General features: G+C 34.2%; 1 protein-coding gene across 4 annotated transcripts in view; it reads right to left on the bottom strand.

Annotated features, from left to right (window-relative positions):
- Positions 1–5311: 5311 nt before the first annotated feature.
- Positions 5312–14699, bottom strand: part of LRRC40 (leucine rich repeat containing 40) — a 70619-nt gene continuing 61231 nt past the window's right edge. For 2 of the 4 annotated variants that reach the window (XM_032296598.1, XM_032296600.1), the window contains 4 exons: positions 12918–13028; positions 11651–11728; positions 8981–9166; positions 5312–6436 (listed from right to left, as the gene is read on the bottom strand). In XM_032296598.1, the coding sequence (XP_032152489.1) occupies positions 6331–6436; positions 8981–9166; positions 11651–11728; positions 12918–13028 (481 nt within the window). In that variant the 3' untranslated portion in view covers positions 5312–6330. The remainder of the gene's footprint in view (positions 6437–8980; positions 9167–11650; positions 11729–12917; positions 13029–14699) is intronic. The other 2 variants (XM_032296599.1, XM_032296601.1) reach the window with 2 other exon arrangements.

The raw sequence follows: 14699 nt of genomic DNA, 5'->3' as shown, positions 1-14699 counted from the left end.
AAGAGCATATTTTATTTAGACTATTTGTATTCAGATGTACCCTAAAGACAACTACGCTATAATGCTTTTCTCCTACTTCCCGGCCTCTAGCCCTATCCATTGCCCAGGTGGACATTGTTTTTAGTTTTTTCTTTATGGGTGAGGGAAGGAGAGGACATCAGGTGAAGAGTGCCATTACTATTTAAAAACTAGCTCTGCAGGAAGGGTTAAATCGAGTCCTTTATAGGGTGACCTTTTTCCATCTCCTTAGGGCGATTGCACTTCAAAATAGGCCAAAGCTGAAGTCATAGGAAGACATTAATTGCAGGTTTTCAGGAAACAGCCTTTTGGAAAGCTTCGGGGACTCAGCAGGTAGTCTTCGTAGAGCCTTTTAAAATACAACATGTCGGTCCTTCTCAGATTAGGCTGAAACTCCAAATCCTTGTTAAAGGTTTTCCTGGAATCCTACCGTCTGGTTTGATCAGCTTAAGTACTGAATGACAGAGAAGGATACACAGGAGGGACTTGTATCACATGAAGAAAAATAATTATTTCCTTCATGAGAAACTTAATTCTAGGTTACTTAAGTAGCTGCCTTGTTGGGGGAGGGGAGGCATAGGTTTGCAAATAGTGGTGGGTTTTTTCAGGTTTTTTTTTTTTTTTGAATATTTGAAAAGATGCTTCAAGCAATAATAAACTAGATGTGCAATAAATCTTGTCGAGTAGTAGTATGTGCTGGTTTCCGAAAGGGGAAAAGAGAATTGTTACATCAAGTTGCTTTTATGTATCAAGCTAAGTATGGGCATGCCTTTCCAAAGGACATAATTGATCCTACAGTTAATTTTAACATTTGGGCTGGAAGCTTAACCTCATCAGGAGTGGTATTATATTTTGCGGAGTTCCCCTTATCCAACCTACAGCATGCTTAACTATTTTCTCCCTGCATTTTCCACATCTCAGCCCCCTAGGACCAGCTACCGGCAAGTCATTTTGTCCATTTTCATTGATCTGGCTACGTAAGGAACATCCTGTTTCTTTAAATCCTCAATGCTTAAATTGCCATGTAGAAACCAACTCCCTATCAATTTTCTACATTTAATCCTTGGCTTCTTGTTATATTTTCATTTTTCTGCACTCGTTCCCATGGCAACAAGTCTGTTAGCAGAGAAAGTATGACTCTGCTTTTAGCCTTCTGCACAAGACAATCGTTCTGGTGATCCTCAGGCAAGTATTAAATAAAAAGTCAGGAACTGACTGCCGTTCCTTTGGCTAATGCCTCTAATCTGTTACTCTCTGGCATGCATTTTCCACCCTGTGCCCAAACCAGGCTTGAGGAAAAAAGTATTCAAGGGCCCTGCCCAGTATCTCCTTAAATACTGATACAAGTATTCAAAGACCCTCTTATCCAATCACAGCTGCAGAGACTGAATATTTTGGTTCAGATGGCTTTCCCTTCTCCCTGTGTCAACGACTTAACTGACATAAATGAGTAATTAATGACAAGGACTACTGGGAACAGCATCAAGAAGCAACTTTCAGTCATTTTTCTATAAACACCCCAGGGAATAAGTATGTCTTGAACTGAGCCTTAAATCAGTATCTAATAAAGCAATGGAACATTGAAGCAGATTTTCTCCCAATGAGTAGTTAAGTGGCATATGAGGAGAGGCCAAGGTGTCACCCCACAGTTCTGAGCTCATAAAGAGGAAGAGATAACAAAGATGTAGATATGAAAAGAGGACACTGTAACTGGTGGCTACATGCGAGCAAGGGAGCTTATTCAGTTGGGACAATTCAGGGTTCAAGTACAAAAATGGTATGAAACCTACTGAAGAATAAGAAAATGGAGCATGGAGAAAGAAACGGTTTTTAAGAGTTAACAGTAGAAAGGGAGCCTGCAAATGAGAGAATAGCTTCATGCAGACTTTGGCCCAACTCCCCTGTCTACAAATTTGTTCAAGTAATGTTTCTCTTAATAACAGATGATGTATTTTGTTTTAAACTTTGGAATTCCATTGTGGCTTGGCACTAAACTAAGCCTAGCAATCCTCAATCTCCTATGTCCTCAATATCTAGAAACAAGCAGGAACTGTTTGTCAGAAATTAAACAGGACTTATCTGATTGTGCTTTTTAAAAAAAAATGAATTCAGGGGAATGACAATATATGTTAGAAATAAAAATGTGGTTATCTCAGCTATAGATAAGAAAATTATCAAATGTAAATGATCCCTTTTTTGCTGATCTTATAAAATATGTGATACTTAAATACATTGAAGTTTTAAAGTTAGCTGCTTATATTGTACAAAGATATTTTTGGCTCTTTAAAGGTTATTTTCCTATATTAAGAAAAGCTTTCTTATATTAAAAACTTTATTGTGACTCAGGTTTTGTGTCTATATATAGACACACATACACAGGAGGTGTTTTTCTTTGCACATTTGTTTTGCACAGCTAAAATAATGAAGTTAAATAATGCCCAGGTATGGTCCATTGACCTTTATAATAGCTAGCTTAAAGAAAGCATTTGACAAATGGACAAAAGAAATCACATTGTATTTCTTTGTATCTCTCTATTCCTCTTAACCTTCCCCAACCCTCTACTAAAGACTATGTCTTATTTAGTGAGGAAATCTTATGTAATTTTTTGGAAAGTCCATAGGAAAAGCAAGATGCAACTCTCAGGCAAACAACATAAAGCAGTTCCCATATCTGCTAGAAAGGTCATTAATTTTCAGAATATACTGTTGAAATAATTTTTATTTTCAATACCTATAGAGTCTTTATACTCAGAGGACTCTTACTGGTCTTGAATGTGGAAAAGACATCTGGTTCAGGTCAGTAAGGACTGTTGTATGCTAAGTTTTACTCCAGGAAATTTGGTTTTAGCTTTGATGACATCTAGCGTCAGTGGAATGCAATGAATGCTTAATATTGCTGCTTTATGTTTGGGCATTTCTCTTTAACATCCTCAAGTACACTTTCATCTTTGAAAATGCAAACCTATTTTCTGTTTGAAATGAAGAGAAAAGTAATTGATAGAAAAACCAGATAGTTTTTGTTTGAAGAGCCAATCAAGTGGCTCTTTGTACTCAGTAGGGACTAAAGGAAGCCTAAGGATAATGACACTGTCTTCATATGAAGGAGAAATTTTTTACTAGTGGGAAATTAGAAGTAAATTACCAAATTCTATTTGTAAATTTTAAAGACCACCACAAAAGACCTTGAAAAAAATAAAATTACTGCAAGATTACTGTTGGCTATTGAAAGTACTACAGTTTTATTTTTCCACTTTATAACCACCCAAGGGCACCCCAACCAGCTGTATATAAGAAAACCATAATATGAACTGGGCTCTTTCTATTCAAAAAAGAAATATTAACCTAACGAACAATTCTGAAGGAAGACAGTGGTAGGTTTTCAAATGGTTTGTTAAGAATTATATGTAAACAGATACTAGATACTATGTTTTGGATTTTTAAGTATGAAAATTGTTTTGTCCTAAACTATTTGCTAATTGATTACTTTTGACCTCAGTTATTGTGGGGCATTATCCTTTTATTACTCTATTAAGAAGTTCTAATTCTACCTATATGAATTAGTATCTTCTCATATGCCAAACGAACACACATAAATTTTCCTTTTCTCATTTCAGGAAATATTTCACTCTTCTATAAGTTTAAGAAAAATTTATAAGCAGTGATACAACTTTGGGTCACTATTTTAGTAAAATGAAGACAGTCTCTAGACTCATTTTTTTTAAATATCTGACTTCACTACCATATGTGCAGCACAACAGTGACATCTTAAGGCCAAGTAACCAGAGCTCCTTTAGCCAGAGAAAGAACTTGAATTGGGATCTGATTTCAAAGAAATCCCATTATATTATCAAGTCGTTTTCAAATTTACAATATTCGACTGGTAGAGAAAGTGCTTCTTTATGACTTCTTTTGCAGTCTTTGTGAACTTTTTAATGTGCATTAGTAAACATTGACATTTTACATAGACATACTGTATATTAATGCATGCATTTCACTGCATAGTTTATTGACACTCCCCTTGTAAAGCTTTTATGGAAGAACCAATAAGCCACAGCAGTATAGCAAAAGAGGCTTAATCTTTATAAATTGGGGCCTTTTCTGTCTCTTTGCTAGCTTGGGTGGCTGTAAACAAATTCGGGTGGGGGGGGCAGGAAACACCTCTTAACATTTAAGGTTTTCTACTTGGGTGTACTCTAGCCAATTCAAAACAAATTGCTTACTTTAATAATACAATTTTACCATTTTATAAAAAAATTAAATCACAACATGTTTAACTGAAATGGCTGTATTGTAATTAATATTTTGAGATAATTGTGATTTTGAGCTTAAATTATATATACAAAATTGTCATTTTTGTATGTGTTAAAAAGACTACTATATCACAATTAAAAGTACTTTTTAGTTGAACTATATATTGATGTAAATAAAACTGAATGAAAACGTATTTACTACTTTAACATAGATTGTGAATGTACTTACTGGTTTTTTTGCAGTATGAAACCATAACAACCTTGAAAGCTGCTTCATTTTATGTGCAAAGAAGTCCTATGAATCTATATTTTAAATTTACTGATCCAGTGAAATTAATTACTTTGTCAGTTAATTTGCAAATGCAAGCTGTATTCTCCAGTTTTATGTATTGACACTAATTGGTAAAGGTGTACAATGTGATTAGAATGCATTTTGAAGATGCTTTCTGTACAGATACAAAATACAGGGACTAAAATAATGCTGTGCAGTGTATAGCAGAGCCATTTTTCGGCTTTGGTGTACTCAACTTTTTCAGTATTTAAAAAAGTGTTTTGAATAACATAAAAGTCTCCTTATTGTATAAATAATAAAATGTCACCTTATTGTAAAGTGTCTTTTGTTTACTGTCAAAGCAGACTTCGTAGTCAGCAAACAGAGTTGTAATAAGAAAAAGGCATGTTTTTGTTTTTTATTTTTTTGAGATGGAGTTTCACTGTTGCCCAAGGCTGGAGGACAGTGGCACACTCTTGGTACTCTGTCAGTCAACTTCTGCCTCCTGGGTTCAAGTGATTCTCCTACCTCAGCCTCCCGAGAAGCTGGGATTAGAGGCAGGTGTCACCATTCCTGGCTAGTTTTTTTTTTCTTTTCTTTTTTTCTTTGATTTTTAGTAGAGATGGGGGTTTCACTATGTTGGCCAGGCTGGCCTTGAACTCCTGACCTCAAGTGATCTGCCTGCCTTAGCCTCCCAAAGTGCTGGGATTTACAGGCATGAGCCACTGTGCCCAGCCAAAAAGGCATGTTTTTAAAAACATAAACATTGTAATCAATATTTGAAAAATGTAACTTTTATTCTGAACATGTATTTATCTTTATTAACAATTTTTTTTTTATAATACAAGCATGACTCCATCATCCAAAAGCTATCTAGCTACCTGTCTATCTATATAAATTGATATACATGCTATTGAAGGAATTTCTTAATAGAATCATATGGCGTTATAATGACTAATGAACCTACTTCTGATAATTTTGGTATAAACAAAAATGTTTATATTTAATTTTTATTAAATCAAGTTTACCTGTATCAAATTCCCTTTTAGAAAAATACTGCAAGTTTAGTCTTACCAAGATTGCAAGTAAATTTTAAAATTATGAAATATTTTTAGGTTTTTAAGTTGAAATAGGTTTTTAAGTTGAAATGTGTACTAAGATTAGCCACATTGCAAAAGTCCTATCCTGGGTAATAAGAAGTCTTATTTTTAGTATATTTTTCTTTTCTTTTTCTTTTGACATGTGGCCCAAGTTAAGAAGGTCTTATTTTTTAAATGTCAAAGTACAGTATTCAACAAAATTCGATTCAATATTATATCTGATAGAAAGGTAGAAATTGGCTAGTTATATTCAAGTCAATTGGTCACATTGTATGGAATACAAAAAGAAATGAGAAAAAAACGCAGTTCTACAAAAATGCTTTGCTATTACAATACTAAACCACATTAGATAAAAATTCACTTTTGAAGAAACTGCTTGCTATAAGAAAATGAAAGTTAGTAGGATAAATCCCATGCAAAACATTTAGAACAAATGTATGAATACATTGTGGTTATAACCATTACAAATGTACATAACACCTTACAAAAATATTAAATAAAAATGTAAAAATATTTACTGGCAGTGAATGTGGCCCAGGCTAATTATACCAATGGGTAGGTAATACTGGGAAACTACAAGATCAATTATAGCAATCATCTTTTACGATGATATACTAAAACAAATGTTATATCCTCCTTAGAATTAACCAGGGTTAATAGAACATGACAAAGGTTATAAAACAACTCCACGTTAAGTAGGAATTCGGTCTCTCAAATATTCAAGTATAGCAGCTGTTCCTTTCATTAATATGGCTGCTCGAGGAACTCGGAATGGATTTCCATCCAGTAGTAATGTTCTAAACAAAAGAGAGAAATTGAGAATGTAAACATTTTCCATTAACAAGGTTTTTCTTCTAATTTCATAATTTCATTTGTAATTTTATAAATAAAATTTGTGTATTCTTTTTCTATTTGCCCCTTTTTATTTCTTTTTTTGAGACAGAGTCTTGCTCTATTGCCTCATCTGAAGTGCAGGGGTGCAATCTCAGCTCACTGCAACCTCTGCCTCCCAGGTTCAAGTGATTCTCCTGCCTCAGCCTCCCGAGTAGCTTGGATTACAGGCACCAGCCACCACACCCAGCTAATTTTTGTATTTTCGGTAGTGACCATATTTCGCCATGTTGGCCAGGCTGGTCTCAAACTTCTGGCCTCAAGTAATCCACCCACCTCAGCCTCCCAAAGTTCTGGGATTACAGGAGTGAACCGCCATCCCTGGGCTATTTGTCCCTTTTCAAATCTGAGCATTTAAACACTAGAATTATACTAATTAACAACCCAAAACACATTAATTGAATACTTGTTTTGTGAAAGGCACTGAGACAGGTAATTTATATTCACTAACTCTTAACAATCCTATGATGCAAGTACCATTAATAGTTCTATTTTAATAGATGAGAAAACACAAATTTAGAGAGGTAAGAAATACTAAGTATCAAATAGCTACTAAATGGTGGAGTTGTGATTTGAACCACCCTTTTATCCAGCCTTCTCAATGTTATTAAATGACTACATACTAAATGGTCAAGTAAGATTTAAACAAATATCAGCATGAGTCATCCAAGCCAAGGACTATAATGTAATCAATGTATCACCACCACTGCCCCAACCCCTTCTTCCCAAAAACATTAACACATTCCTGTCCTCTCCCTCCTTTGAGCACATATACATATATAAATCTATTTACATGTTCTGAGAGTTTAACTTAAGATTTAAGAGCTTGTTGTTTCATTATATAATAAAATGTCTTCAACTGAAAGGCTTTTGTATTAATTTTTAACAGTTAAGTGTTTATGTAAACAAAAATCAAAGGACTCACAACCATATTGTTGATCTAAATTATATCTTCAAATATTTGTTTCTTGGAAATTCTTTTAAAGATTTATTTTCTTAATTTCTAGAAAAAAAGTTGACTACAGTTGATCCTCATTATTTGTGGGTGCTATATTTGCAAACTTGCCCACTCACTAAGTTTGTAACCCCCAAATCAATAGGTGTGGCACTTCCGAGGTCATTCGTAAACATGCACAGAGGAGCAAAAGATTGGAGTCATCCCACGGGCATGTTCCTAGCTAAGGATGAACAAGGTGACACTTTGCCTTCTTGTTTCAGCTCTTCTACTATAAACGGGTCCTTTTGGTGGTTCATTTGGTGTTACATTTTTCAAATTTTCATACCTTTGTCAGTTATTTCACTATGTTAAATGGTCACCAAGTGTAATGCCAAAGTACTGTCTAGTCCTCCTAAGGACAAATGTGAATTATGAAAAAATATACATGTGTCAAGTAAGCTTTGTTCAGGTATGACTTATAGTGCTGTTGGCCATGACTTCAATGTTAACAACACAATAATAATATTAAGTGAAGTGTCTTACTACAGAAACACACATATTACAAACTTTTGTATTGTATTGGTTGCTGAAAACGTTGGGACTAGCCTCTTGCAAGAACCTAACCCTATATTTCCCCTAGAAGCGATAGATCTGTATTCACGAATTCAGTGTTCAGAGTGTCTACAGAACATAACTGCCACAAATAATAAGAATCAACTGTACTTGTCTCCTATAATTTACTAATATGAGGTACTAGAGCAGATACCAGTGTTGCCCCAGTGAAGTAAAATATAGTAAATCATTAATATGCAGTTTTCAGCAACTAAATTACTTCTGACATATCCTACCTTAAGCTCTTGGCTTTCTGTTGATATCTCAAACTCCCTTTATATTCACTTAATAAGCACTTACTGGGTGTTTACTATGTTTTAGGCACAGGGACAACTCTTTTCCAAAGAAAAACCCAAAAATTGTATAAATAAGTCCAAATGAAGCATGATGGGAAAACAGGGTAGGGACTAATTCTGGTTGGAGTGCAGGGAATGCTTTCAAAGGTGGCATTCATTGGTCAATGATGATGAAAACAGGGTAAAAGTACCTGATGCTGAGGGAAAGCAGATGTAAACAATAAGGAAGACTATGCTGGGCTTGAAATAGGATAGTGGTACTCTGTAATCAATTTCAAAAAATCTCGTATTCAAAGCTAAGGAGTTAATATTTCCCTGACATTTTTACACAGTAGTTTCAGGTTATAAACACAGTGATAAGCAAAGTGCCACTAGAAACAATTAGTTATTATATTTACACATATACCATATAAGCAAAACTAAAAATATATATTTGGTAAAATTTGAAAAACAGAATTGGGACTCTGAGTTTTGTTACCTGTTATTTTTAACAAAATGTTCAATCTGTTACTTTAACTTCCTGCAAATTTATCTCAAAAGAAAACCAAATCACTTCAACAAATCAGTCAAATAAATGAAACAATGAAGTAGAATGGTGCAGTTACCTTAAGTTCACACAATTACCAAGCTCTGGTGGAATTTGTAAGAGGTCATTATTTTGAAGGTCCAGCGTGGTAAGATTTTCCATCATCTTCATTTTCTGAGGGTCCACAGAACCAACCTGATTATTACTAATCAGGATTGTTTCAAGTGTGAAGATACGATATAGAACTTCAGGTAGCATTTTAAACCTATTAATACATGAACAGAACACCTAAATATACTGGAATCAGACATCAAAAATCGTTCCTAAAACAGATGATCTTAAATTTGACATGACAATTTTTTCTTTAGTGTGTATTATTCTGTAATTGGCATAAGTCCTGTATTTGAATTTTATAAAAAATAAAGAAAAAGCGCTAATTTTGAAAACCTTGAAATACATGTTAAGCAGACAGACTTGTAACAGTTACTATTTATTGTATAAAATCAGCAAAAATTCAGAGTAAATTCTCCCGTTTTTCTGTTCACATTCAAGAGAAGAGGAAATCTGCTCTGGAAATTCTCCCTATAATGTATCCATGTAGGTATTCTTCCATTCACGTTTACTTCTTATGAAACATAATCACTCAAAATATATTAAAATTTAAGATTTATAGTTTGCTTTGACTGAGGCTTCCAAAATGAGTACACTTTGGGTTCTTAAAAAGACAACAAACTAGCATAGACTGCTGGCTTTCCTGTCCAAGCAACCCTGAAGATGCCACAAGATATAAGAAGGTGAATATCCGATCAAAGCAATATTTGGAATTAACACAAAATGGTGAGGAACCCTTAGGGAACAAAGGCTAGCATAGTTTTAGCATGAGGTAAACCTGAGCCTTCACTAGAAAATACAAGAATGGGCAGAAGGAAAGCTTTAGAAGCTTTCTAAAAAGGTTTAGAAGCCTTTCACTTCCCTATACCACCCCATTCCTTTGCTGCCTTGATGCAAAAAAAGCAATAGTGAAGTATGAACTTAAGGCAGTGCTGGAGTTCCAGTGAGACTAGAGAAGCAATAGCCAAGAGTACAGATGGACCAAATGATCCCTTTAGTAGGTTCTTCTCTTCCCACCTTGCAACCCATGAACAAGATAATTACCTGATAACACAGAAGTTTAGGCTAGCTTTTGGCACCTCCCCAAAGACGTTACTTGCATGTAACCGATGGTTCATTGACAAACACAATATAAAACTGACAGCTCAATTCACAAGTAAAAATAGGGAGAGATCTGAGAAGTGCACATATTTTTAAATAATGACAATAACGGTGCAATCAGTATACTAGAAAGCACAAGTAATGGAGCAGACAGAAGAAAAATTAAAATAAGCAATATTTTAACATCACTATGCATTCGCTTCCTCATCTATAAATGAGGAATAATAATAGTACTAAACTTATACACTGGTTATAAGGATTAAATGAATATATTTGAAGACTTTAAAACATTATCTGGGTTACATTAAATGTTACTATTAATATTTTATTTTTAAATTTTATTTATTTTTTGAGACAGAGTCTTGCTCTGTTGCCCAGGCTGGAGTGCAGTGACGCATCTCGGCTCACTGCAACCTCCACCTCCTGGGGTTCAAGTGATTCTCATGCCTCGGATTCCCAAGTAGCCTGAATTACAGGCCACCACCACACCCAGCTAATTTTTATATTTTTAGTAGAGATGGAGTTTCACCATGTTGGTCAGGCTGGTCTCAAACTCCTGAGCTCAGGTGATCCACCCCCCTCAGCCTCTCAAAGTGCTGGGATTATAGGCGTGAGCCACTGTACCTGGCCGACTATTAATATTTTAATTAAATTGTTTCTAGAATCCATTTTTATCATAAGAAACAATGTGACACAGTTGTTAAGAGCCCAACTTCTGGAGTCAAACCACCAGGACTCAAATCTCAGATGTATAATTCACTATTTTGGCATACCTTAGATGAGCTGTTCAGCTTACAAATCCTTGTTTTTTTAAAGGAACACAGTAACAGAACCTAGTATGTAGGTTCTTTTATGCAGGAAATATTACATGTACTTAGTACAGCACCAGCAGAATAATAAGCTCCCAAGAAATATTAGTTAGTCTTAATTATCTGCAGTGTCTTGATAGCGTTTGCAAAATAAAATCTAAGTTTCGTTTAATGTAAAAAGCTCCCGGGCTGGTATTGCTTACTTGCCAAACTTTATCTGTTATTTCTACTCCTCTTGCTTTATTGTCCAAAGCACATTGAACTTCTTGAAGTTTCCCAAACACCCCATATGTTCTCACCTCTCTGTGCCTTGGTATATGCTATTTGCTCTAACTAGAATATTCTCTACCCGAGTACCTGACAAATGTCTATTTTTCAAACCTCAGTTTCAATGCTATCTCCTCTACCTCGAAGTAAACTCAGAAGACACATTTTCCTCTGCACTGTGCTTCCATTACAGCAATTGTAATTATTTATCTGCACATCTGTCCTCCTACAGGTTTTTCAAAATGGTAAAAAGGAACAAAAAATATGTTAGACATCAACTATGAGAATTCTAAGAAGATGATAATATTTTTAATTCTAAGAACTAAGTGAAAATAAAATCTGCGTATTGAAATAAAGTAAAAGGGGACTTTTTGTTATTTGGCTTTTAGTTGTTTTTCCAATTAGAGAGATCTATGTATTTCCACAGAATAACAATTAAAATTGTCTGTTCTGTCTCTTACCTATTAAAGGAAAGATTGATCGTTTGTAGTCTTACCAGTAATTCCATTTCTTCTGGCAAAGAATTTAAAAAATTATTCCTAAATTGGAAATCAAAACAGATGATTTACAAAGTTTGAAAAATTTTACAAGTTTAATTTATAATTAAAATGTTGAGCAGAAAAATAAATATGTAGATCAGTTTGTCAATCCTTGATATCTGATCTTATTAAGACTAAGTTCTGAGAATTCTGAATCAGTCACCTACCACAATTATTCAGTTAGTGTGCCAAATCTTAATACCAATATGCAGTCAATTGATAATGCAATGAATTCTTTATAGGTTTAATAGTGATTATAGGGTAAACACTGTAAACTAATTAACTCCTTCCAAGTGGGTTCTGTAATACTTCCCCAATGTCTACAATGCCACATAAAATAAACATTCTATTGGTGTTAATACGTATGACACAGACATGAAATTCTACCCTAAGAAGAATTTTTAAATAATTTTAAAAATGAACCAGGAATTTAAAGAGATTCTGTCTATTCAGAGATTTGGAGTTTCCTACTCCATAGGTATTAAGCAAAACTATTCCTACTCTTAAGTTTAGAATTTAAATTTACAGAATGACTATTTTTTTTTTTTTAGCTCTTACAATTAAACATGGCAGTAAACAAAATCTCATTTACTGTTGGAAGAATCTGGGAGCAATGTTAGAAGAAAAGTTAACAAAAAGGTAAAAGGATTTTAGAAGCTGTATAACTACTAGTAATGAAATACTTGTGAGAAAATTATTCCCAACTAGATGACCACCTATTACAAATACTTTTCTCTAACCTATTTCTTTGTGTACAGAAGTCAAGCCTAATATGTAAAAGTCATACTTTCTACAGTACGATCTATATTTTTTTTTCTTTGTACTTTTCTCCAGTTATTGTCTGAATTAAGTTGTGCTGAATAACCAGAAAAGAAACAACATAAAGAAAATACTTTCCATGTGTTGTCTGTAATTTTGCTTAGAATAGGTTAATATTTTCAATAATTTTGTCTTATCACATAACTGGTTAATTGCTTACCAATGAAAAATATCTGATTACAAGATTTTTCCTAAATTCTTTTTTGGGTTTCCTAAATACTATGTTAGCATTCTCTTAAACTATTGTCAATAAATAAAGACCAGTTTCCATATGTACCTAGGAAAATATGCGGTAAAAGGAACAAGTTAGGCAAAACTCAAAGACAAGTTATAATTTTTTAAAACATCAAGCAGTAGTATCAATAAATACCTGAGATCTAAAAAAGACAATTTTTGAAGCATACATAACTCCAAGGATATTGAGGAAAGCTTATTAAAACTGAGATTGACATCAGAAACCATTTCTTTCAGTTCTACCATCCTGAAACAAAAATAATATTAAAATGTTAGCTTTGAATTCACTGTCAGAGCTTCAAAACTGTAAGCAGATCAAAGGAGAAAAATTCCTACATTTACCTTCTGCTAATTATGATTTTTTTGCACCTTTTACTTTTTCACAGAAACCTTAAGAGTTGGGATATGTAACTAATAAAAATATTGTTTTTTACAAAAACGGCTCACTCTTATCTGTCCAAAAGTTCCTATTTGGCTTTAGATGTATATTAAATTCTCACTAAAAAGCCTATTTATTTTGTATTTAAACCATCTATGGCACAAAGGAGAAAAATCAAATCTAGAAAAATTTTATACTTTATTCTGTTAATAACTTGAATCCATAAAATAAATTGTTAGACAGACATCCTGTAACATAGTAGTTATCTACTACATCAGCAGTGTATGTATCACCACTAAGGTGCTTTAGTTTAAAACTTACAGAGGAAGAATTAAACATTTCTAAGTAAGCCCAATCAAGGTTTATAGTTTTAATCCTGTTATTAATATGATTTGCTAACAAATGAAAGTTGGCTGGGCGTGGTGGCTCACACCTATAATCCCAGCACTTTGGGAGGCTGAGGCAGGTGGATCACCTGAGGTCAGGAGTTGAACACCAGCTTGGCCAACATGGTGAAATTCCATCTCTACTAAAAACACAAAAAAGTAGTTGGGGATGGTGGTGGCCACCTATAATCCCAGCTACTTGGGAGGCTGACGCAAGAGAATTGCTTGAACCTGGGAAGCAGAGGTTGCAGTGACCTGAGATCACGCCACCACACTCCAGCCTGGGCAACAAGAGCAAAACTCTGTCTCAAAAAAATAAAAAAGAAAACCAAATGAAAATTAAACTGCAACTTAGTCTATCACATTAGCAAAGAAAAAAAAAAGAATATAAACTGCGGTACTGAAAAAGATGTAGTGAAAGAAAACGAGTTTCAATGTGTAACTAATAAATTTTTTTTTTATATATCCAGAGTCAAACTCTGACTTAGTAATTTTTCTGGAAATCTGGCCTAGAGAAACAATGTTTCCTTTATTGTCATAATCAACTGTACAGTATATAGTTAAATTAATTTTTAAAGTATTGCTTACAAACAGAGAAATACTTTCGACAAACCAGTCAAGAAACAAATTATGACCAGGCACAGTGGCTCACACCAGTAATCCCAGGACCTTGGGAGGCCAAGGCAGGCGGATCACTTGAGCTCGAGTTTGAAATCAGCCTGGGCAAGGTGGCAAAACCCTGCCTCTACAAAAAAATCCAAAAATTAGCAGGGTGTGGTGTCATATGCCTGGAGCCCCAGCCACTAGGGAGGCTGAGGTGGGAGCATCACTTGAGCCTGAGAGGTTAGGGCTGCGTTGAGCCATGATTGTGCCACTGAACTCCGGTCTGGGAAACAAAGTGAGATCCTGTCTCAAAAAAATAAAAAAGATACAAATAGCATATATAACCCCAAATGGAGAATAGCTTAAAATAAAATATGTAATATGCCACAAAGTTAACAGAGTAAATCAGTGGTGAAACTACAACTCAAGCGTTCCTTCATTTATTCTAAAACTTTATGAGTATGTATTATTTTTATAACCTTTGGTGAAAAGTATGAATTATGAATCAAAATTTTTTTAAAAAGGGAAAATTATTTGGAAACTTTCTAGA

The sequence above is a fragment of the Sapajus apella genome, unplaced genomic scaffold (genome assembly GCF_009761245.1).
Source record: "Sapajus apella isolate SASKATOON/1434 unplaced genomic scaffold, GSC_monkey_1.0 scaffold36, whole genome shotgun sequence".
NCBI classification, from domain to species: Eukaryota; Metazoa; Chordata; class Mammalia; order Primates; family Cebidae; genus Sapajus; species Sapajus apella.
The sequence above is the reverse complement of the archived record's forward strand: the minus strand, read 5'-3'. Positions and strand labels throughout refer to the sequence as shown.